The 26021-nt window shown below is 42.8% G+C and overlaps 1 protein-coding gene across 3 annotated transcripts in view; it reads right to left on the bottom strand.

The window, feature by feature from the left end:
• PDLIM1 (PDZ and LIM domain 1) overlaps nucleotides 1-26021 on the bottom strand; it is a 325465-nt gene that overhangs the window by 69170 nt on the left and 230274 nt on the right. For 2 of the 3 annotated variants that reach the window (XM_069240491.1, XM_069240493.1), the window contains 2 exons: nucleotides 5226-5377; nucleotides 4587-4610 (listed from right to left, as the gene is read on the bottom strand). In XM_069240491.1, coding sequence (XP_069096592.1) covers nucleotides 4587-4610; nucleotides 5226-5377 — 176 coding nt within the window. The remainder of the gene's footprint in view (nucleotides 1-4586; nucleotides 4611-5225; nucleotides 5378-26021) is intronic. The other variant, XM_069240492.1, reaches the window with a different exon arrangement.

The raw sequence follows: 26021 nt of genomic DNA, 5'->3' as shown, positions 1-26021 counted from the left end.
GGGGGTCCACAGAAGTCAAAAGGTTGTGAACGACTGGGTTAAAACATTTGGTTCCATACTGCAATATCCTGGTTGTGAGGTCCAGGGGGGCATAACACAAGGAGTCCAGAGAGGGCTATATGAATATTTTTAAGTCTAATGTGTACTATCTCACAAATATCGGCAGACTCCATGGACTGCAGGGTACAATTAAGAGAATTTGTTGAGATGACCACTAATATCCAACCCCTACAGGAGAACCTATCTAGTCCCATAACCGAATAACCTGGAGGGGTAGCCGCTACAAGATCTGGGCCCGAATCTTCTTTAGTCCAAGATTCAGTAATGAATAAACAATCCATTTTGTGCAGCTCAATCAGTTCACATATTTCAATGCTATGTTTAATCAAGAACCTAGCATTTATCAGGGTGCATATAATCTTCCCTTTGGCAGGCTCCGCCCATGCTCTTTGATTTCCCTTATGATTGAGTTGAGAGTTACCAAGGTTCTGGTCAAAATTAGGAGCCCATTTACAAAGCAAACAGAATTGAACGAGGCACAGGCCTCTTTCCCCCCTTTCAGCCGCAATCTCAATAATTCAACCCAGGAGTAGACATATAGCTTACCTTCTGAGGAACAAAAGGCAGCATCCCTAGCCCCTGGAGCGGTCAGGGCACAGAGGGGCTTGACTTTGGCACCTTTGGCTCACCAGTGGCACGTCCGTGCACCCACGAACCGGGCCGTTTTTTATGTGTGCTTCAGCACAGTGAGTCAGCACTACAACGCTGACTTCCTCCTGGGCGTGTCCCACCCAAAATGGCCAACAGATGAGAGACAATCGCCCTGCCTTCAATGAGGCGGGCTTAAGAAGGGTGTAGGCGGACTCTAAAGGCTCCGCTGCGAGTGGCCAAGTTCACGTTGTACTTGTTAAGCAGAATTCCCAAAATTACAACATTATGCCATGTGGAGCACAAAAGCACAGAAACAACATGAACAAGCAGAATATGAGGGGATGTTGTTTGTGGCACTTGTGTATTTTGTACTTTTTTTTCAAGGGCAAAATAAATCCTCCCATCCAAAAATTAGATGCAAATTTATTTTCTCTAACATAAAGTGCTAAATGCTGGTTTTGCATAATTTCTGCAGAATTTCACATAATTGTGCAAAAGCAAATTACACCAATTTCACATACCCCTCTCTGTTACCTGACCTGCTGCAGTACCATACATTCCACCTGGCATCTTGTTTGTGCCTTAATCCATTGAGTAAAATTATTCCTATATAGACGTAAATAACATCATTTCTGTAAAGTACTCCGAGTCCACAGCCTGCTCGAGTTAGCGGTTGAGGGATTTATGTTAACCTGTTCCTCTGTTCAAATCTTGTTGAAATCATCAAGAATCGAAAAGGGGAACAACAGTTTTTGTGTCTCAAACGCCTATTTAAGGTCAGGGTCCAGTTATAACTATGATATTGGTTGACAGTTTTCCTATTTTTCAAAAGGTTTATGTTTCACACTATCTCGAATGACCAGTGCTTAGTAGGCAAAAAAAATTTTTTTTTTTAAAGTAAGTGCAATGCCCTTCTTGGGTCTTCACTGTAGCCTGCATCAGACATCGTCCCAGCCAGTGCTGCTAATGACAGCAGCAACAAAACTACTGACCATCACACCCCTACCAGTGTGGCAATTCAAACTATTCTAGGCTACCCAAAGCTATAATAACAGTGTGAGCATCACGTATAACTCAGTTTTAATGTATTATCACTTATCAAACTGTTGTTGTGTTCATCTTGAAATTAGATAGATAGTGCCACCATGTGGTGGACTGTGCCAGTGCTGCGCACTGGAAACCACCAGCTCAAATTAAGCACTGCAAGTGACAAGTAGTGTGATGACAGGAGACAATGTTTGGCTGTACATGCATGACAGAGAAGCTGGAAGAAGCAGCAGGGGCAGCACTTCAACAAAGGAAAAGGTACTATGTGGGAGTTTAAATTCATTTCGGACTTTATATATGTCTGCTTTCCACTTCAAGCTGTCCACCTGAAACGTGAATTTCGTATGCATGTTTATTTGCAGCGGTGTGCTACAGGTGCCTACCCTTTTGCATTAAAGGCATGGGACTATCATGCTATGACATTGGTTGCAAAGGGCAATTTTCACACAAAGCATGCATTGACTTTGGCAGTGTGCAAAAAAGGTATTTCCTCTTTTAAGTTGGCAATAAGCATAACCACAATAAACAGAGTTTTGAAGTGGGACAAATGGTCAAAGATGTCAACTTTGAGATTCCTGCTGTGCACTCAACTGACCAGAACTGCTGGTCTGCAGTGACATGCAAGGTATGTGTGTAGCACGTTCACAAGGACATAGAAGGGCATGTATTAATGCTGTATGCAAAAACAATTCTACTGCCACCATCTCATGCCAAAAACCTGTTTTACATGCCAGCTTTTTAAATAAAAAAGTGACACAATGGGTTTTCAAGAATGTTGATATCAAAAGCCGTACATCACAGGTAGCAACAATAATGCTTGAAAACATTTTGTAATGCTTATGTCAAATGAAGAGCCAGTCAAAAGAATATTGACCCAGTGGGGGAAACAGTAATGTGAAGTGGGCTGGGGGAAGCATATGAGCAAGAAAGCAAAGGGGCTGGGGAGAATAGAGGGTAGCAATAGAGGGTGGCAAGAAGAAGTACATGAGAGTGACAGCTGGGAAACACATGCGCTCCCCTGGAGTAGTTAACCCAAAAGAAAAAAGTAGTGTTTGAAAAGCAAGCAGTGGAAGCATAGAAGTCAGCCAATCAACAAACTCCAGACTAACAAGCTGACATGAATAAAAAGCAGGCAAGTAAGAGTGACAGGAAAGCCAAATAATGGTAAGCAATAGGTGAGCTTCAAGCCTCTCTATGTGTTCTTGGTAAGCCAACAATAAGTATAGCAACAGACTGACATGTGCTGTCTACTAGTTGTGACCTAAAAAAGCTTACATTGAGGATTACGTATGCCCCACCAATTAGGCTCTTTGTTTAAGAATTGTCCCGATAGGTGTGCTCTCCTGTTTACTGTTGTGGAACAAGCACAGATTCACAAACCGAGGCAGATAACTATTACGTCCAATTATTGTACTGAGGGAAAACTCTCTCAAATACTCTCTCATGTTCAAAAGGACTGTAGCAAACTTGCCTGGGGGATACTATACAGCTCCAGAGGCACACTTAATCCGAAGCCCCTCACCATCATGACCAGGCACACAGATCTGGGGTTTACAACACTAACAGCCACATAAAGTATTCGATGATAAGTCATGTTTTGCCCTCCTAGATGGCCACTGTAATGAGAACACATGCCAAATACATAGCCGTGTTTAGAACACTGCTCCTGTCCTATTTTCACTCAAGCTATTCAGAATTGGTTATACATATGTGTTGCCGTACAACTGCTATAAGTATTAGTTTTTTGCTCATTAACTCGCACAAACAGAAGTGATGGCTGGCTGAACGAATACATTAAGCCCATTGTAACTGTAGAGAATGACGTTGATACTTTTAGAGACAACAGCTATACAGCTACGGAAAATCAGGGGTTGAAAACTCGGAATAGGTTTCCATAAATTAAAAAACGAACATCCATTCTCTGATCTACATCTTGTAGGAAACGCATGTGATGTGTTACATTGGGAGATTTTGAACTATATGCCCACTTATACGGCGTTTTACGGAGATTCCAGAAACCCTCTCATATTTGCTGACAGACTGATCCTCTTTGGAAGAAACCCACACTTCAGACTCAGAGACTAGCAGTAGAGTTTAGCTTCATCTGCTCCCGCCATTTAACACGATTGAAAACTGCTTTACTTTGCTGCAAAGCCCGGTCATGGAGAAAGGGTGAGATTAAATAAAATGACAGACCAATAGATTCCACAGAGGTCAAAAACAGAATGCGCTGCTTAATTATTATTATTTTTTTTAGAATTACTGGCAAAGCCAATAGGCCTAGCTTGCATTTTGAGCCCAGGTTAGAACATTTAAAAATACAAATGCTGCATCTACAAGAAAAAGATTTTGATGTGGGATGATTCAGAGTTCTATTGAGATGTAACATAGTCCCCCATGCACTGTAAGGCAAGCACACCATACGACATAATGCCCGTTAATTCCAAACAGCGAAAAGCAGGAGGTGACACAATACTCCCCTGATGGAGCAAAAGCCCACACGATATCTTTTTTAAAGCACTGGTAACAATAGGTGTTGGAAAGAGTTGCGCTGCCAAGCCAGAAAGCTTGGTTTATAATCGAGTGACACATTCTTTGGAACCCAGTCAGGATGGGCCTAATTCATGAATCATTTTGCACACCTAAGTCAGTGGCAGAACTGCTGGATGAGATTTTCAGACACAAATCTCGTTCATGCAAATAGCTAAGGAAGGACAACGTGCACGTGGTAGAATAAAGTGTGTATTCAAGCAGGACAAGTAAGATACTAGCAAGTGAATATTGTGGGTGAATGGAGAAGTCTTTCTATTGCCAGTAGTGGAACAAAACACATTTGCATGCGTAAAAGTGAAATAAACTGACAGTAGTGGTAATTTCTGGAAAGCTACCTTTTTCGCAGGTAGTCTCTTCGTCTGTTTCAAAAAGGAAAACAAATATTATTATTTTTTCTTGGAAAGAACACACATGCTTAGGCCTTGACATTGGTTATACGATGTTAACTTGCCCAGGGAATATTTCACTTTGTATTGCTGTTCCTCCTCGTGGCAGAGTGAGCACGCTTTTACATTACTGCTTGTGCGAATGGACCTTGTAGTGGAGGGTAAAATTACCACCATCAGAACACACAATGTTCTGTTTGTCACTCCCTGGCAAAAACAGCCCGCAACCCCTGCCGTCCCCGCAAACGATTACTCAAGTGTCCAGTGACCACATCTGTCCTACAAACCAGAGAAAGGCTGAACACCAGGACTGATTTTATTTCTAGTTATAGACTTTAGTTCGCTAGTCCTATTTCCAGGAATGGTAACGTGGTAAAGCACTCGGCACCATTGTTAATTAGGTGGCCTTACAGCGCTAATTCAGCAGACGGGCTTTCAGAGCCGGGCAGCTGTTTTTTCCCCTACGAAATGCTAGGTATCTTTGTATCGGATTTTTTTTACCCCATTTCCTACATGTGGTAAAATAACCACAGTTTCTAGAATAAAGCCAGTTGCTTTGTTGGATTTGATGCAATAGCAAGAACCCACCTTTTTCTTCGGATTCCAAGATTTCCTGTAAGACCCTGAAAGAAGCAGATTGGCGGGGCGGCTCTTCTGTCTCCTGGTTCTCCTGCAGCATCTTGTACACCTCGGACTCCTTGTCGATCACTCGAGTACTGGAAGGCGCCTCGTGTTCGGTGCTGCGTGGGAATGAAACAGACAGGATGTACAAGGAACTAAACCAGGGCACAAAGCGACATACTCCAACACTGCACGACGCCAGCGCTTGGAAAGCCAACTGCTCATAAAGCGAACATGCCGCAGCAATAAACGCGGATTTCTCAAATTATACAAATTGAGCACCTCATTGCTTCTTATTTATCATGCACCTGAGCCAGCAGACGTGAGGCATTATGGTCTGTGTTTTTGCAGAGGAAGGTATCCCCCCTGTTGCACCCCTACTATCAGTCCTAAGAAATTGCGTTCACATTTACAAAACTAAATGAATGTGCTTTAATGAGTTCTTCAACTAGTAAAAAGAACACAATGTGTCATAGGGAACTCACAAGCTACCTGTAACAATTTGTTTGCAGCTTGTAGTGCTGTAGATTCACCTGCTGTGCACCCTCCTGCCATGCAGTGTTGGGCTCTGGCATTGCAATCTGTTTCACTTCAAAGTAGTTTCTGCTTTGAGGGGACTTGTGATGTCTCGACTGAAACCTGCAATGCACCAGAATAGGCTGCACCTTAAATTGATATTTTCCTCTTTTGGGTAAATGCTGCATTGAATGTGAAGCACTGTAATGTCTGAAGCGGAGATGTCGTGAGCTTGTATCTGGGGAAGTGAGTAGGGCACATGTGTATCTATAGCACTGCAAGATGCAAAACAATTGTTACAGATACATAAGGATTGCCTTTTGCAGCATTTTCTTCTGTATACCACTTCGTGTGCGTAGACAGAAATGCAATACGCAAACCCGTAAAGTATTTGCTTGAAAGCAGCAATGAAAGATGTTTGGAATAATGCATTAAGTACTGTTTATCCAACTCGAGCATCTTGTTGGGCATGAAGTCTACATAACAGTGTATGGCACCTTTTGTGAGTAGAATGGGCTCTCAGTACTCAGTGTAATGTGTTTTACAGCCCAATTAGGCCACAAGATCATTTCTGGAGATGTGTTTGCCAAGGCAAGGCTGTGGAAACATATCAAATCGATGCCTCATATTTCTGATGGACTTGGTACAATCAACATAATACATAAAGGCTCTTCTACATCCAAACTACATAAAGCCTTTTCCACATGCAACTGTAGCTATGGAATGAGGGAAGGCAATTTGATTAACATGAAAAAGAGGTACGTTTGGTAAGAAGTGAGAAGGTGTTCAAAGAACTCCTGTCCTAGTGCACATGGATGATGGGGTGTCAACCAACAAAGCTTGCAATTCACTCACTCTATGGAGAGCAGTGACTGCTACAAAGAACGCTACTTTCCATGACAGACGCTGCAGTGGACAAGAGTGTAGGGGCTCAAAAGATGACATAACAATGGTAGTTTAGCTGAAGTGGGAGCTATGAGTAATGGTATCAGTAGTGCTTGCCACATTTTCCTGACCGAATATACAGAATCAGCAGTAGCAGGGAAAAGCATAAGCAAATATCCCTGACCAGTTGATCTATACGGCATTACCCATGGACTGCTGGTGAGGGTTTGGCTTCTTGCTCTCTGGTATGTTGCAAACGGATTGATTTCTGGTGGGCCCCAATGTTGGAAGGAATGATTGATCTCCCACTCATGGGTTCACTGTAGACTCTTTTTGGGCCATAAGATTTGTCATTATCCACAGCCAAATGTGTTCCACCATCAAGTATGCTTGATGATGAATGGTCAATGCCAAATTGGTTGTGCAGGTTTGAACACTGGTGAGTGTGTGTTTTAGTACATAATACAGAGTCATCATGTTGTCTATTCGAATAGGTATCACCCTAATGCAAACTGGCTTCTGAAAGGCATGAAGATCTATCTCTACTGCCATCAGCTCCAGTATATATTTGTGGCGGAGAGGCTCCTGTGGTGATCATTGCTTTTAGATGGTGAGATTGCTCATGTGAGCTTCCTAACTCAGGAGGGACGTGTCTTTAATGATGATCACTGGAGACTGTGTGTTGAGAAACAACCTGCCTGGTGAAAAAGCATTTTGGTTCCTCCACTGGAGTTTGAGCTCTTCCTATTTCTCACTTTCCTGTGACCACTGTCTGTCAGGACATTACTGAAGAGGACACGTATAAGCTGGCGTTTGGGACTAAGGCATTACACAATGATGTTATTCCTAGCAGTTTAATTATTATTCTTATTATTGAGATATAAGGGAAAGGGAAAGCAAAAGCTGGAAAAACATCACTCTTTCTTTGAAGGGGGACGCTTTGCTGTTATTGCTTTGAGTGTGGTTACTAGGAATACCTCAGTCTGATGAGAACAAAGCTGGAACATTTTTACATTGGTTGTTAAGCCCAATTTATGAAGGAGTTGAATAGTTGGACAACGCATTGTGCCTGATTGCACCCCTTTACCATCCAGTCCTCTGGTATGGAAACATATGAGGGTCACTACATCGTAAATGTGCCACCCCTACTGCTAAACATTCGGTAAAAGCCTGGGGGCTTTTACCAAAGGGGAGTACCATTCATAATAACTTTATTTCAATTTCCAGCATCATGAAAATACAGATTAAGTATGGAAAGTACAGATTACATAAGAAAATATAAAAACACCCAAACAGGAGCAGAATAAAAAAGTATCCAGAGATCCAAGACATTTTACAATAGTGCAAGTTAAATTAACATACAGATTTAACGTCTTCATTTACTACATATTATGTAGTTAAAAAGTATTTTTATGACTAATAAAACAAAACTAAGAAAGTGAAATTGTAAACCACAGGAAAACACAACAACTTAGTGACTACCTTGAGCGCACCTAAGGAGCCAAATATATATGCAAATAGCAATTAAGTGTTGGATCAATCACCTGTAGACGAACATACAGTAGTTTGGATAAATATTCCCTCTTCAGAATGTACCGTAAATAGTAAAGAGTTATGTCCACTATCATAGGAAAGGCATGCAAACTCACATTTCATTATTTGCATCTAGATTAAAAAGCATTAAAAGTGTAACACCGTCTGGAAATTATATTATCCTTATCCTAGGCTACTCCTAACTGTATGCATTTGCTACGGCATATCCAGGTTGATAATAAAAATCTAGAAAGTAAAAAAAAATATCAATCTACTTGTATCAGTACAGATAATTCTATGTGCATCCATGTATCAACCTGTACCTAGCTTCCAACAAAGGGGAGCTACCTACTTTCTTCATTGACTTTGATAGTCTGGACATGAAAATCAAAATGTGCGTGTTCGTTTCCATAGCTTCACCACAAACAGGACATAGGACATCCCCTGATACAGCTCTCGACCATTTGCTACAGAATTCGATGGTTGACAACGTCTTGTATGGGAACTGGATACACGGTTTTCATGCTAAGGGCAGAGTGATTTCATCATTGGGGCCTCATACAATGGGAGTGGTTTAACAACCAGGAAAATCTCTAATCAGGGAACCTCTACAGAGTTGATTTCACAACGACACACATATCTTTAGGGGACTCCCACAAATCCCCAACCCCAATTTCCCCAAAAGGAGCTTTATATAGCTCAACTATTGGATTCTGCATATGCTGACAGGGGACATAAGATTTTTCAGTCCCCCACAGTAGGAGCTTATTGCCGCTGTTGACCATAGACAATGCCAATATAGGTGGATTCTACGCTCCACCTTCTGTCTAATGCATCTTCGGGCCAGGTCAAGGCCTAACAGGATCATTGATGTAGTTACATTGAGGCCCAAAAGAGACCTAATAAAATTATTTGAAGCCAAGGATAGATCTAAATGTATCTGCACATCCCCAATTTTCACAACCATACAAGGCTGCACCTAAAGCTTTGATGTTGTAGATCTCTAGAGCAGGTACAGCACGTTTAGAGAATTTGCGTCTGTGAATTTTGGCCATAGTAGCTGAATACGGAATTAAAACTGAATGCCATTTTTGTGTTTGCACGCCCCAAGTGTGGCAGAAGCCTTACACCAAGATAGTCAAAATAATGAACCTGTTCAATTGGCTTGCTATGCACAATCAGTTGCCTATTAAAAAGAGGGTACTTCCCTCCCGCCTGGTGAGCTCCACTTACCTCGAACCTGAGGCACTAATGAGGAGTTAGAGGAGCGGGAAAAAGGAGACCGGTATTCTTGAGGTCAGGGATTGTTATAAAGTCCTTCTACTTGCAGTAGTGAAATTACATTTTATCGAGTGGACTGCTTGAACTTTTTAGACATGATGTAGCAGTTGAGCCCTTGCAGGTCGAGTATTACTAGTAATGCCTAGCCTTTAATGGGGTTTAGGAAATTCAAGGAGCACAAGTATCAGTTGAGCCCTTGCAGGTCAAGTATTAGCCTTAACATCTTGCCTTCTATGGAGATTAGGGAATTCAAGGAGTAGACTCATACCTCTTTGCTTCCCTGCAACAACTTGTATTGTGCCTTTGAGAAGAAGATTTTGCTCCTCCTCAATCAACAGTTTGCAATGCCCCTTGATGATGATGTATGGACAGGGTGGTTGTGATAAGATTCTAAGCAATACCCGGGCAATAGTGAAATTCCTCCACATATCTGAGGTCTTAACCCACCAAAGACAAAGTTGTAACCTCAGAAGTCCTAGGACAGGCGGCAGATGGTTGGGGGAATAACTATGGGGTCAGTTAGTCAGTCAGAATTTTATTCAGTTTACCAAGCCATAAAAGATTAAAGCAAAACATAATCACAAAAAAATTACGTCCATGATGATTATAATATCTCGATGCTAACACTTGAATCCCATCCCATTAATTGTATCTCTCCCTAATACTTAATAACCCTCTGTTAAAATTAAGAACTGCATAGCAAATATTTCAATAGTCAAGATTCAATAAAAGTCTAAAACCTTCCTGGCAAGAATTAAAACTGTGCGAACGTAAAAATGGAGGTAAGACTCTTACTTTTACAGATTTATAAAGAGCACAAAAAAGTAAAAAGTAAAAAGTGCTTTGATTGGAAGAGTTATGGTAAGGGGGGGACTCTCAATCCCCCCCCTTGTTGTGGAAAAGCCAATAAAAAATGCAGTGTTTTCAAACTGAGCCTACTTAAAACCTATATTGGGAGCTTTCAATTTGAAGAAGGCAAAATTTAGTCTTGTGACTAAGTGCAATATCATGATAATTTGCCAGGGAAACTAACTGAGTGATCTGTTTGCCACGCTTAAGCTGCACCTGCTCAGACTAGGCAGACGTTATCTGAGCTTTAGTGGTAAGGGAGATTTGGGCAGGATCGTTAAAAAGCCCTGTAACTCCCAACCCCCTGAAAGTATGCTTAACATATCCAATCCATGACATGGACTCAGCGTTGTCGAGAGCCAAACAATCTTGGAGAATATCTTTAGAAAATTCCAGTTCAGGTGTTTGCCAAACTTTTAACCATAATAGTAACTAGGCCAGTCCCAAAGCACCCCTTCCATAATTTAGTCCCACCTCTGAGTGCCAGACGAAGGATGACAAACCCTGTGAAGTCATCAAGTCTTCAGAGGCAACCAATCTCTACAATTTGTAGTCTGGAACAGTCAGACTACCGCCCAGAGCCAGACCAATACATTGCGACTGGGAGGCGTTTAATTCTGTAGAGGGTAATCATTTCCTTCACTGGTCTGTGGCCTAACTTCGCTGCAAAATAAAAAATTGCACTATTTCTTTGTAGCACCCTTAGCGACATCAGTGAGTCTCAATTTAATTGCTAGTTAAACAGTAAGCCCAAATAACAAAAGCTCTCAACGTTGGAGAAAGTTGCTCCTTGGATGAAAAAAGTTTTAGATTTAGTATTTTGTGGGCCACAGACCATTAAAAGGACTTACAATGATTTATCTTTAGATCTAAAGATGACAGTCTCCACAAAGGCATCCAAGGCTTTCTGAAGACTATTTATGGTCCTAGCAAGCAGGACCGCATCATCTGCATAAAGAACAGAAGGGATTAAGCGAGTACCTGCTCTTGGAAAATCCAATTTTGTCTGCAGTAAGTGGGCTTCTAGCCCATTTAAATGGAAGAGAAACAAAAATTGGGTAAAGATACAACCCTGCAGCACCCCCTGAGTGGAATATACAGAAGATGTACACTAACCCCCTGGACCAAAACAGATCTTAACTGAAGTGCTCCAATGCAGCAGCTGGAGGATGGTAACCAGGGGTTCTTCTACCCCCATACTACCAAGCATGTCCTACAACTTGGAACTGTTGGCAGTATCGAAAGCGCATGGCAAGTCCATGAATACTAGATGTAATGAGCCTTTTATGGACATTCCTATCATAAGAGATAAGGTCCACCGCTCAATCGTTCCCATTCCATGTCTAAAGACATATTGGGTTTTTGAGAGGACATTATTTGAAATAGCTCATCCCTCCAATTGCGCCAGGAGGACCCTGCCAAAAATCTCCACTGTGGAATCTAATAAGTTGGCCTAGAACAGGCAGGGTCAGATCTCTCGCATTTTTAAATAAAAAAATCGGCACCACAATATCCTTTTTTCAAGTTGAAGGGAATGGCCCAACATTGGCAGCTCTAAACACATTGATAAGCAAAGGGGTCCAGAGATCATGATTATCTTTGAACACATCTACAGGGACTCCACTCAGCCCTGGGGCCTTTGTACATCTGCTTTGCTTGATGGGTACCGCTACCTCTGTCCCTGAAATAGACTGCCTAAACGGTAGTGCCAATTCGTATCTCTTCCAGTGAGGGGCCTCAAATCTTGAGAGTGATCGTCCTTACGCAGGGAGTTAAAAACTTGGGTGAAATGTGCAACCCATGCTGACTCTAGTATTAAGCAATCTACATTGGGCGATGTCCCTTCTAGAAAAAAAGGGACGAGTCACAACTTCCTAGAATTGGGTTAATTACTTGGGGGCGGAGATGCTTTTACTCTGGGCACCCCTACTCTTAGAATTGCCATTGTGTATGAGGCCACCACTTGTGTGCTGTAATTGTGAGGCCTGTTGCTGGCCTTCTGAGATGGCTACTGTGGTTGTACTGCTACTTTGGAACAGTAGTTGCCACCCTGGCCACTGACCAGGTTAGTGGTCTACAAAAACCCTGTATTTGCTGCCAATACTGCAAGACACCCATGGCCTTGGCAGTATCAGTGTCCTTCATGATCTTTCCTAATATTTAATTAACCTGTTGGCCAATGAGGTGCTGTCAATCACACAAAAGACGTATAAGATGCTGTTAAATTTCTGGCCTAAATTCTAAGACCCTAAGTCATACATGGCAATGCAGTAGAATCCTAGAGTTTATGTGTCTCGAAGCAGAATTTGCTGTATCAAGGGCACATTGGTTGATGATGTAGTAGGAGATGAAAATTTCCACCCTGAACAATTTCATTTTAACTTTTTGATGTGCATCTTGGGGAGGTGCTGTACTACCTCCTTCCTCTCCTACCATTTATTCCTAACATATGGAGGTAAAAGAGCGGTTGAATTGGCAATGTATCATTGTGTTTCTGTCCCTAATTTCACCCTTTTTCCAGATGTATCAATTTTCTTACTCTCCTTGCTTGGTGGTAATGAGTCACTTGTCTCTTGCATTAGTGCTATTTATTGTTTTTTTAAAACAATTCTCTACTAAGTTTCTTGTTTCAAAACATTATCAAGGAAGCCTCAAGGGGAACCAGGTAGAAGATATGGTGGTCGCATTCCAAAACAATATGCAGCAGTCAACATAAAAGAAAGGAGCAGGGAAATGAGCTATATCAAACCAATATAGAAAACAATACAGGCTCCACTAGGCCGCTTAGATCGTACGGAAGGAGTGCAGAAGCCAGTCACCATGAGCCCGAAAATGCTATACATAGATTACCTCTCACAGCTTGTCATCCAGGGCCATTAAGTCGAAATGTGGGATAGCTTAAGTGGTAGGAACCATTTCGTCAGAGCTGTTTCTTTATAGGTCTCCCCCCTTCTGTAAATACCCATACTAATTTGGCTCCTTGCCTGATGTAAGGCTAGACACAGATTGTAAAAAAAAAATCCCGAAGCAAGCTCGTTCCATGGGGACCACTGCAATAAATATGAGTCTTAAGGCTTCAATACATGTTCTCAACCCATGTTTCAAGAACAGAGGTTTTAAAAGTTGACGTCTTTCTGAGGGAAAACGTGGGCAGCAGCATACAAGGTGTATTATAGATTCAGTATGGTAATTATAAAGCATGCGTTCATGCGCGTGCCCCTGTGCCATCTTCCACTTACGTCGATATTCCCAGGCAGGCAGGGTTAAGAGGTGCATCTGCAGTATGTACTGGAACACTCGCTCTCCTAAGGGTGCTTTTACATAAGGTTGACCTTTGGTGGTTGCATAGGATTCAAGCAAGCCATAGGCTTCACTGATATCCCTGACTATTGAGATATCTTTGTCTCTGGAGCTTGCACAACTAGCTCTTTCAATTATGTCTTCAGCACTACTTTCGTAATAGCTTGGTCTGTAGTATAGGAGGGGGGCAGATTGAACTGTTCCTCAGCCTGTGTCAGATAGGTAGCCCAACTACTTGTTTTATCTTTGAAGACTGCTTTCAAGTCCTCCCTGAGGCTACCTGCCTCCGCCTTGCAGACACTCTGATAGAGCTTTATCATATCCATTTTGTACGTTAAGTCCATGCTTGTTATGTATAATTCCAGACATATCACTGCATGATTTGTTAGTCTGGGGATCTTGAGGATCCTTTTGTAAGATCTCATCTCGGCATTCTCTAATGTGGTTGTCAATCTACCCTGGAATGCCAAATGGCCATAGGTAATTGCAGGTAACAATTTTGCCCTTATCACCCTCCTTCATGGCTCCAATGTTGGTGCCTTAAGCCGTTGATTGAGTTTTACTAATGCATAAGAGATTTTCACTGCTTTAGAAGTCATTGCCGCTGCCTGGTGTGTCATTCTCCCCGTATTTGTTAACCAAACTCCCAGGAAGTTATATTTATCTTCCATCTCTATGCTTAATGGTCCAAGTTTCTATATTCTATGCAGATTTTTTTGTCTGAGGGCTGAAGACCAGGACTTTGTTTTTTTCTGCATTTGCTTTTAAGGCATTTCTTTTACGTAACCGTGCAGAATGTCAAGACCCCTTTTAAGCCCAATCTGAGGTTGCTAGGTTAGGATGTGCCCAGTGTGTAAAATCATTCTTGAGGGTTAGGTTTACTTTTCCAATTTCTCAAAGCCTCTACTAATATGGATTCCCAGATATATAAAGGTTATCCCCCAAGCATGCGCTGTTAGTGACATTGGTAATGCCTCACTTTTCGCCCAGTTGACTCTGTATCCCAAAAAATCAGAAGAAAGAGTAGTTTGGAGACATCATTGAAGTGAGGGATGATTCTGGTCTGGATAAGGTTAGCAAGATGGCATCTGTATAAAGGAAGGCTTTGGTCTGTCCTGATACAGTGTGCATCCTGTGAGCTTTGCTCAAGTGGTGTTTGGAAACCGACAAGCTTCCAGGTCTATTAGAAATAATGGAGGTGTGAGTGGGCATTCCTGTCAGGTACACTGTCAGACTTTATTTGCCCTGGGAATAATTCCATTACAATTAATGGTTACTGGTGAAAAGTGTATAGCCAGCACACCTTAGAAATGAAATAATCTCCGAGGCTGGCCAATGTTAGAGTCCTAACAAGCATTGGCAAGGCCAAAAGGTTTCATATGTGCAAGATCTATTGTCTTTGTCAATGCTTGTAATGCTATAGTTTTAGAGTACACAGGGTGGTGGGTTAACACAGCTAATGCATGGGGAAGGCACAGCTGCCGACTTTGGAACTGGGGAACTAGGTTTGAGTCTCAGTGTCAGCTCAACATCCTGTGATCCTGGGCAAATCAAATAATGCCGTGTGTAATAGAAGAAAAATAATGAAAGTGTCTATAATTATTATAAATGGTGCTTATGTAAAACACTGTACCTTTAGGGACACAATAAAGAGATAAAACTACAGGTAGCACAAAGGATCAATTTTCATTAATCCATGAAACGTACTGCTGCATGTGATACATTTATTAAAAACACTGTAAAATTTAGGGCAGCTTTCCTACTGTACATGGCTGCTAGAAATCAGAAGTCTTAAATCACTCAGTGAACGTGAATATATGTTCAGGTAAATGGTTTCGTAAATGTTAATTCCTCAAGGAAAACTGTGGCTTCCAGGGGTGACTCAGTTACAATAGGTTACAGAAAGATGGAGCAATAAACAGCGAAAAAAGGCTCTCTTTGACTAGCATGTGAGGTATGTGTTTGTTTATGATTTCATTATATGTTTCTTTGGCGTTTGCTTCGAGACATCTACATTAACATAGTTCTTCAGACCAAACATTGTGACTACAATGTTTTAAGAACACCAATCTTCCAAAGAGGAAAAAAAAACGCTTTGTATTTGTAGGAACACAAGAAAGTGCTTAAATTGACCATCAAACACCCAGCAAGCAGACAATGTCGCAAAAATCAAACTCCTAAAACCGATCTAGTCTTCACCGCAGAGGCTCATACCTCACGCAGACTTGTTGATCCTATCAAAACCACCTCCAGAGATTGATAACGTCAGATTATCTCTGGATTCATTTATAGAAGAGCTGTGAGGAAAGCTCTAGCCTGCAAAGTATGATTTTTTAACTGCAAAAGAAAATGGGTGGTTTACACCGCAAAACATTCAGCTCTGAGTGTCTTATCACTTCCAACCTGTAAAGGATGCTGCATTTTACATCCACTAATGATGATTTTCAGGGAGTGATGAATATCAACGAAAAGACCTTATTTAATCAGCTTTCGGTGTGTTAGATATCCTGGTAAGATCTTGAAGCAGCCCTTCCCCAACAGTTGAAAATAGTACAAAATACCACAGGAAAGTTTGTTAAAATCATATGATGATAGGGTCCGAGAAACAAGCATTAATAAAGCCAATAATCGCAGATGTACTTGTACTGCTGATAGACCGCAAATAATGATTCTGAAGCAGCTCTTCCTGACTAGCTGGAAATAGTACAAAATACAGCAGAGTTTGTTAAAATCATATGATGATGGTGTCTGAGAAACAAGCTTTAGCAAAGCCACCAATTGCAGATGTACTCGTACAGTGTGGTAGATAGGAAATAACAAAAAAAATAGTATCTTCAGACTGCATAGCTAGGGGAAGGACACTGGCCACTAGCCACTGCTCAGTGACCGGAAGCTGTACTTCAACCAAGCTCCACGCCATTGCATAAACAGAAAGCAGAGCAGGAAAATCTGCATAGTGAAACCAGACAACATGCTGACCAATAAGTAAGGAAAATATTATCAAATACTTTTTCTGCATTGACCGAGAGGGCAAGAGGGTCTGTGGGATTTTTAGTCTGCCACCGGAGATGTGCCAGAGTTCTAAGATGATGTCTTGGCAAGCATTTGGGAACAGATCCAATCTGTGAAGAGTGCACTAAGGACAGGATGATGGTGCATAGCCAGCTACAAGAATTGTGCCAGGATCATTACATCAGCATTAATCAGTCAGAGACATAGAGTAGTAACAGGCACAATCAAGGGGGTCTACGTCCTCTTAAGAGGAAGGATATGGTTACATTGTTGTACATGTGGCCCCAGGTGACAACCCATTCCACATTACTGTATAGTTCATATAACAGGGGTGTCAAACGTGATTTGCCCGTCTTGTAAAAGTCACTAGGGAAATTGTCCTCCTCTGTGATTTGCATGTTCGGAGAACTATATGGCTTTGGCAGTTTTATCCTTAGTGATCTCACCTTCTTGCACAGCTGTTCCCTCAGAGAACAATGTAGGTAGATATAGGGTGTGTAGGAATTCTTCCTACAGATGCTCAGCATCTGTCATTCCTGACCTATACAGGGCATCGTAGTAAGAGGAAGGTCTCACAGGTATATGCAGGAGATGAGTAAGCAAGCGGATTAGTTGACATATATCAATCAGATTGGGTCATTCAGGAGGTCATGCTGCGCTACTCTATGATTTCTGTTGGTGCTTGTCTGAATTCAGTGAACATCCTCAACAAGATGGAGAAGAAATGCCATGTATGAGTGCTTGGAGCATAGCTGCACATTAAAGAAACCTGCACTGTGTTTTGAATGTGCTAAGGCGTATACCTGCTCTTGGGTCAATTCACATCTTAGTCACCTCATAAGGCAGAGTCGTCTATATAAGTATGGAGATACCACTCTTTTTGGCACAACTGTTGGCGTCAAAGGGAATCCCTTGTGCGAATGTGAGGTAGCTACTACTCGCTACTATATCCTTCTCATGTGCATTTTAGCTTTAGGTATACCTCTACCAAAAGTGTATCTTTTATAGTAGGGCTCTGTCTGTGTGATTGGTTTGCAGGTAGTGTGGCATGTGTTTGTACTTCATATAATGGAGCAAGCTGCTTACATGCACAGAATAACTGACTAGAGCTTTGGCGGGTTGAGTGGTGGCGGCATTGCATTGATTTGTTTCCTGTGGAATTATATGAATTGTGACAAGGGACATTTTCAACAGGGACGACAGATAAACAATAGATGAAAGAGAAGTGATTTGTGGGGGGGGGGGGCACCTGGAGTATGGGTTGGTGATCATGTCATCATGTCGGAGTGATCAGTAGATATGACGCCAAGTCCTCAGATATGTGGCAGCATTCAAATTCCAAAAGCACAATTCCTGTAGGATAAAATTCCAAGGATGCTCATGAGTAGAACTCAGTGTATGCTCATGAGCAGAAGCCAGATGATGCGAAGAAACAAATAGTTTCTTACCTGTAGGTGTACTTTTGCAGCTTGAATTTTCTGGATTCACATACTATGCATTATTTTGCCATTGAGTGGTAGGGTGCAGAATTCTTCACTTTTTTGTAGTCCTTGTTCAATTTTTCGATTTTTTATTGTTGTTGGGCTTCCCCATTTAGTGGTTCCTGGGACGTTGTACGCCCTCCCCCAGAAGCTTTCAACTTTGATCACTATCTTCAGAGTCTTTTTTCCTGCCATTGGATTTGGACGCTTGCTGAAGGCTCTCCAACACAGGGAAGGAAAACGTTCGGGAGAATTTCATCGAAAAGTTGAGATGAAATTTGTAGAAGAACACCGAAGAAGAGGTACCAGAGGAAACTCCTAGAGGGAAGGTGATGATTTCTTAGACAGTTTAGAGAATGCTCGGACCTGGGACTCCCTCTTCGGCCTAATGGAGAAGACTCCATTTCAGTTCTGGCCGAATTGCCATCATAAGTTCACACAGAAGGACCAACACCCGGTCTGCAACCTCTGCCTGCCCACTGATCATAGAAGGGATGACTTCAACACCTGTGACATGTTCAATCAAAGACTTGGAGGGCGAGGGAGAAGCAGAGGCAGGCACATTACACCATGTAGGGACAGAAACCAACTCCATCCCTGAGAGACCTGTGTCTGTCGAGCAACAAGGAGGAAAAAAGTCAAAGAAGTTGCCAAGGGAGAAACATTGGACACCAACTTGAGAATAATCGAGATTGAAGCCCAGGCAACTAAGAAGGACAAGAGACTTGAGGTAGGAGAGACGTTACTCTGCAAAAATGGCCTGAGTCTCGAAGATCAGACTCAAAGGCATCAAAGGGAGCCTTGTTGTTGAAACACTCAGACCGATGGCAAGCACAGGGGCAAAGAACCCCTTGGATTCCTCAAAAGGAGGAATGTCTCCCAATAATACTCACTCATCAAAAATTGGACGAGGTACAGATGCTTCAACTTTGAAGAAAAAGAGGTCTTGAGATGAGCATAGAAGCTCGTTGACAGATATGTCGTGGAAGGAATCTTCGACATCGAAGAGGAAATCAGCGCCGACACTCTATCCTGTGGAACACTTGCTGGAGATTGAGGGGAAGAAGAGGCACCTTGAGGCTGAAATGACTGCGCACCATCAGAAGAACAAAGACTTCAACAAAGAATTAAAGTTAAATAAAATTCTTCGATACCAAAGGACCAGGGCAACCAGGGTGGGCGTCGGACATCACAGAAAGCATCAAATGGGGGAATCTATTGATGCCAGAAAAAAAATAGAAGAAAGCTAACAGCTAGATGGCGGAATAATCAACTGGCAGCTGAGTATGAACTCAAGTGAGAGACTACTTTAGATAAGAGTTTTTGCCCACTAGGCTAGCTGTTGCTCCACAGGGCAGGAAAGTAAGATAGTCAAATAGGGGACTAGTTCAGTATAGTACACATAATTCTGTTCTAAGGCACTTGGGGTAGGATAGAGAGGATTGTTTGGGGGTAACAAGAGGGTTGTGTAATTTTATATCATAGCTCAAATTCATCAGTGCTTTGCAATGTTTGGCAGTCTTTCCCATGAATTTACTACTTGGGTAAGCAGAACATTGCTAGCTGTGAGTCATTAACTGCTTCTCACCAATTATATACAGCAAACAAAAAGCAGAATAGACACAAACATGAGGTTAACCGTCAGGGAGTTCAATGGTACTGGTCTCCATTAGGCCTCTAGTTAGCGGGAAACTACCACCCGGTCTCATTATATGGATAGGGACGAAGGTTGTACCATTGCAGAACTGCCATCTCCTGATTCTCAAGCCAACCTGCAAGGTAGTAATGTTGAAAGTGCCAGAGCAGTGTTTAATTTGTGCTGGTGGTTTCCAGTGCTTAGCTATTGAAGTTTTCTCCTATAGGTGATGGGCCCAGTAAATATTAAACATATATGTACCTACCTATCCTGCCCTCCTCTTTCAGTTCATATGCCTGTGCTGCAACCCACTGGCATTGTCTGCATTTCATGGTGCGTTCAGAACACTTTCAGTTTGCTGTGTCTCCTTTGTCTGGTGGTGTATTAAGTGTCCTGAGGTGGATTTAAGACCAAGCAGCGTGGTACTAGGTGTGCCGGTGCAGCCATGTTTTCTGAGCAGCAATTTGAGCGCCAGCACTTATTATGCTACAAATTAGGCACTGTGCCAGAGTGTTTGGACCAAGTGGTATAATGGTCCAATAAAGTGTAGGCACTGAGTAATCAAGAGGCCATCAAGATTGTTTGGGAGTTTGTCATAGGCTTATTTCTTTTTCTTTTGTGATTAAACTATTTTGCTTAGTCCAGCTCTTGAATATCTTTGCACCACTGATACCAGGGTAAGGTTTTTTTTTGCTGAACAAGCACAAAAAGGTTGGTGTGGTTTATGGAAATGTATGTCTCTGTACTATAGACATGTATGTTAACCCTCACGCACCCTTAGGTGGCATACTTCATCACTGGGTCCCTCCTCACACCAGGACCAAAAGTACCTGGTGTGGGCCACAACTCCCTCTATGGGACAAGTGCTCTTGAGGTTTTTAGTAATGGTGTCGCCCTTGAAGAAGTGGGGTTATGGGCGAGGAACGCAGTGCTGGATGTGTGTGAAGTGGACAAAAACTACCTCTTGGTAGGCTCAATCAAACTTTTTTTTATTCTGGGGCCTCCAAGAGACAGACAAAAAATCGAAAGGGGAGTAAAAACCTCAACCCAATCTGAAAGGGAATGACATGCTTCAGCCTTATTCATGACCATTTAAAGAGATTCTAGGCATTCATCCAGACCATGATGATGTGTTACTCTGCAACGTTTGTAGGAGAAGTATTTTTCTTATATATTTGGATTGATACAGACAGTGACCCACAGTAATTGCGAAGGGGATCCACTGTCGCCAACCACAAAGTTATGTGTTATGCTTCAACTCAAGCCTCACTTGGGCACACCTATGTCAACAGGGCAACGGTGATCCCGGGTTGCTTCCTGGTTGGTTGGCCCGACGAGGATGTACAGCTCTGAGATAGTGGGCCAGGTAAATAAAGATTTTTCTTTTCAAGCTTACATATAATTATTTTGTTTCAAATCGTTGACTCTCCTCTGCAACCGTTTCAGTAGTAGGTGTGATGTAATAAATCATATCTTCTGCTTTTTTCAAGAGTACAAAGATGTGCTGCTATCTCATTTACTTCAGGCTTGTAGGTTGATAAACTAGGTTTGCCTGAAGGGTCAATTACATAGTTTGGACAGCATACCCAATCACAGGCATAGTTGGTAAAATTATGTTGTCATGCCAAGCTGCATTACCTGAGCAGACCAGCTCTCAGGCTGTCTGACGTGCTCCCAGTTTATCTGGGGTACAGTGTTTTCAATGGATGGCAACAGACATAAGGGTTGTGGGTGTTAGTATCTTGGTATCATCTATGAGGGGTAAACCAGTAAGCTGTTCGGAGAGAAAAGTGAAGTCTGGGATCTTGCTTTCTCTCACTAAAAGAGTTTTATTTGGGGGGGGGAGCTAAATGGTTTGTATGTAGTGGTTTCTTGAAGGCACCAGGCACATGTACTGTCTTCTACCCAATAGGGTTCAATCTTGGTAGACCATCGCAGGGTATTACAGTTACATGTTTTCAAGAGCCTCTGAGTACTAATGTAGTCATGTCTCTCTTTCCGTACTTTGGGGTTCCCCGGGTTATGCTGTGAGTCCCAGATATTCCAAAGCCACTCACCTGTCTCAAACATGCAGAGCAGTTTTTACTTCTGTTACCCACTGGTCTTGGTCCTATGTTTCTTCCAGATTTTGTTCTATGTTATGGTCCTCGTGGTGGTGACCGTATTCACCTTATGATCTCTCTCTCCCACTTCTCTTCATGTTTCTCCTGAGCATGGTCCTCCTGTCGCTCTCCTCCTCTCCCTCCTTCTGCTCATCCTAATCCTGATCTTCCAAGGGATGATCCTCTTTGCAGATCAGATCCTGGTCCTCCAACATGTACTCTTCCTCTTGGTCTTCTCAATTCATCGTGTGGTTCTTTACCTTTATCTTTACATTAAATTACTTAAAATAGTTAACACATAAATATAACTTTAAATTAAAAAAAATCTAAAACTCAAATATTTTTGTTAATTATAAAAATATTTTAAAGTTCTTTTTTCAAATGTATTAATCAATAGAAGATTACACTTCAATATATAATTTCATTACTTTTATTCGATTCTACTTATTTTTAATAATTAATAAAAAAAATATATATATTTTTTTACTTTAGGTGGGGATTTTTTCACATTAAACTTCAGAAAAATAACTGAAATTTAATTTTATACATTTAAATTAATTGAATATTAGATTCAAAATTAAGTTAATAGCGCGGTGCCAGTTTTCCTTTTGTTCTACATTTAAAATTAACATATAAAATAATTTGCGATAACTAACTTTTCCATGTTTGGTAAACTTTTTTATTTTTCCTTATACTTTTCCACATGGAAATCTCCCTCTTGACTGCAGTGCCTCCCTATGGTAAAGTATATAGAAAAAAATAAAAGTTTTTTTAACCTGAATTTTTTTTTTGTAAACATACTATTAAGTTAATTACTGTTAATTAATTTTATATATTTTTAAATGTAGAACAAACGCAAAAAAGGCTACAGCATTTAAAAAATAAAAATGTTATTGGCATTTTCAGAAGTCATGGTAATATATAACTTTTTTACAGTTATGTCAGCATGAGCTTACACAACCTTCTTCTGTTTTCATAACTGTTGTTATACACAGAGCTCAGCACTTTGCTTCCATATATGACTTATATGCATAGCCTCTGGCTATTATGCTCTACAGCAAAACCCCAATCAAGTTTCCCAAGTACCTAGAGTCATGCCCTTGGGTGGGGGCCGCCTGCTATCCAGGAGCACACCCATGCCATTTCAAACCATACAGGAAAATAATCTTTATATTACTAAGGTATAATTCTTCAAACTAGTTAACCATGTCTTCATAGTGTGCGATCTCTAGTGACTCCTTGGTGATACATGAGCAACAACTGCTCGTCTGTCCCCGCTGGGCTGGCGGACATAAATTCTAACGTGCAAGCACAAGTGTCTTCTGGGAGGATGCCCCAGTCCTACCCCAGACCCTCCTCAATTCTGGGCTCTGTGTGCGCGTCACCAGGAAGGTCAATAGCTTCCAACTCCTCCATAATTTCAGCCCAAAGATGCACTATAGGTTGGCATTGGAGCCCCTGGGATTCTTCTCTCCTCAAAGTCCTCTCCTCCACCCTGGCCCAGCGTGTGACTTTGTGCACCCACGTAGTTAGCCGAGATCCCTGAGGCATTTGTCAGGGTATCGCTATGCTACACTGCGCCAAAACTACAGCCAGATCTATACATCTGTTTACTACTTTTTTAGGGGGTGTCCTGACCAGTAGGCTCAATAAGCAGACCTCTAGGGTCACAGGCAATGACCTATCTAAGGTGAGGTTAAGGAGCGCAATTACTTCAGCCAGTAAACTCTCAGGGTAAGGCACTCCCAAACCATGTGTCCGAAATCTGCATCTTGGGCTTGGCATCTAGGGCAGGCCTGGGGTTTCCCACCGTAAATGGACTGAAGTCTATGTGTGGTAAGATACGTCCTGTGTATGGAATTTAACTGAATCAATTTAAGGCGTGTGTTCCATAAGACACGGGACGCATATGCAACTATCCGTTCCCACTCAATCTCTGTCAGTTCCCTAGCCACATCTGCCTCCAATCGAGCCTTCAGGGAATGTAGTGGCCCACTCGTCATTCCATTCAATGCCTTGTACAGCCATGTCACCAAGTGGGATTCTCCACCCATCCAGAGAATTGTCTGGAGCACCGCATGAGTGGGAGGTTCCTCTGTTCCCTCCCCCCACAGGTCTCGCACAGCTTGTGCCACTGCCTTGTACTTCAAGAACTGACCCCATGGGAGGTCCGTCCGGTCCAAAAGCTCTGCAAAAAAGGACCACTCACCCTGGGCATAACAGTTGCCCAAGGAAGTCAACCCCGCCTCCATCCAGGGAAGCATCTGTCTCTGTGTAAAGCAGTGAGGGGGTTCACCAAGTGGAAGTCCCACCAATGGGATCTCAGGTGTGTTGAGTGTCTGGGTCCCAGTGCACCTAAATGCTCTACGCCAGGCCCTGTAGGCCGTACCCATGAGAACCCCATCGTACTGGGACAGGAGTCTTCGGACGAAATAATCCAGCCATTAGTTTGTCTGTGTGCTATCCAGCCCCATCCCAATGCAGTTCTGTCAACCCATGAGTATTCAGCCACAGCGCTACCATTGCAACTGTGCTGCTACATAATAGAGCTCAAAGTCTGGGACCCCAAGTCCCCCCACCTCCGGACATAGGCGGAGAGTGGCCAGTGCAACCCTGTGACCCGCACCATTCCATATTAGGTCTCTGAGAAGGGTATCTAATGATCTAAACCAGAATACTGAAACATTTTCCGGGAGATTAACAAAGAAATATAGAAGCCGCGGGAGCGTAATCATCTTGGACAGTGAGATACGTGTCATAAAGGGCAAGTTAAGGGAACACCAAAAACCTACCCTAGTTCTAAGGGATCGTAAAGTTTGGCCCAGATTGCCCTCCCGAAGGTCGACTACATCATGGTAAATTTGGATCCCAAGATATCGGAATGTACTAGGGGCCCATTTAACATCGCAGGGCAGGTGGGGGGGCGGGACACTACCTGCAGCCACTGGGAACACGCACATCTTCCCCCTGTTAAGGCATAACCCTGAGTAGGTCCCGAAATCTTCCAGTGTCTCACGCACCCAGGGAAAGTCCTTCTCCCCATCTTTTAAATAAATCATCAGATCGTCAGCGCACAACAATATGATATGTTCCATCCCTCCCTGACATATTCCTTATCATGCACTTCCTTCCTGAACCACTCCGCCAGTGGCTCTGCATGTAGCAGATCAGCGGGCCTCTTCAGTGGGGCCCTCAGTTGCATCCCAGCCAACAAGTCACCCAGGGTGTCGGGTAATGGAGTTTGGGGGGGGAGGGGGGCAATACAGCGCCAGGTAATAGTCACGAAACGCTGCATTTATATTGAAAGGTTCATGTGCCAAGGAACAATCAGGCAGCGCAATCCCAGTAATCGGGGTCCCCGCTGTGGGAGGGCAAACTAATCAGGCCAGCAACCGTCTACCCCTACCTTCCTTCTCGTGTACCCTGCGCACATACCCTGTGTGGTCATGACATCTGTGTTTCTCAAGGGCTACTGCGTATTCTTCCCGAATGTCTGATAATCGGCGGATGGCCTCCGGGCCACGGCCCTGCTCCTTGTCCAAGGCATGCAGTCGATCTTGGAGACGTAAGAGGTCTCCCTCCAGTACTCGCCTTTTGCCTGTTGTCTGGCCCATACAGTGGCCCCGTACCACCACTTTGAGGGCTTCCCTTCCCACCGCCCTCTGCAATGCTAGATCCTCATTACAGGAATAGTAATCCACCACCGTCGCGGATACCGTCTCTCTAAATCTGGTATCTGCCAGCATCATAGGTTGGAGGTGTAATGTCGGGATAGTGGGTCGGGGCTCTGCCACTTGCATATGTATCAGAAGCAGGTTGTGGTCTGAGAATGTGTGGCCGAGATACTCTGAGTGCCTTACCTGCCCACAGATTGTCCCACTGCACACAAATCTATCAATTCTAGTATGAACCTGGTGGATATGAGAATAATAGGAGTAGTCCTGATGTAACGGGTGTTGTGTTCGCCACACATCCTCAAGGCCCAGCTAGTCAGCCAGGTGGTCAGCCCCGCAGCTATCCTAAATGAGAGAGCAACTTGCACAGGCGGGCAAGAACGGTCGAGGTCTGTGTCTAGGACCCCATTAAAGTCACCGCCAATGAGGTATGTCCCCCCTGGGAAGTCAGCCATGTGTGCGGACAGGGTGTGAAGATAAGCCACCTGGTCCTG

This window comes from Pleurodeles waltl, chromosome 6 (assembly GCF_031143425.1).
Source record: "Pleurodeles waltl isolate 20211129_DDA chromosome 6, aPleWal1.hap1.20221129, whole genome shotgun sequence".
Taxonomy (NCBI): domain Eukaryota; kingdom Metazoa; phylum Chordata; class Amphibia; order Caudata; family Salamandridae; genus Pleurodeles; species Pleurodeles waltl.
Note: the sequence above shows the minus strand (reverse complement) of the source record. Positions and strands in the feature narration are given on the sequence as shown.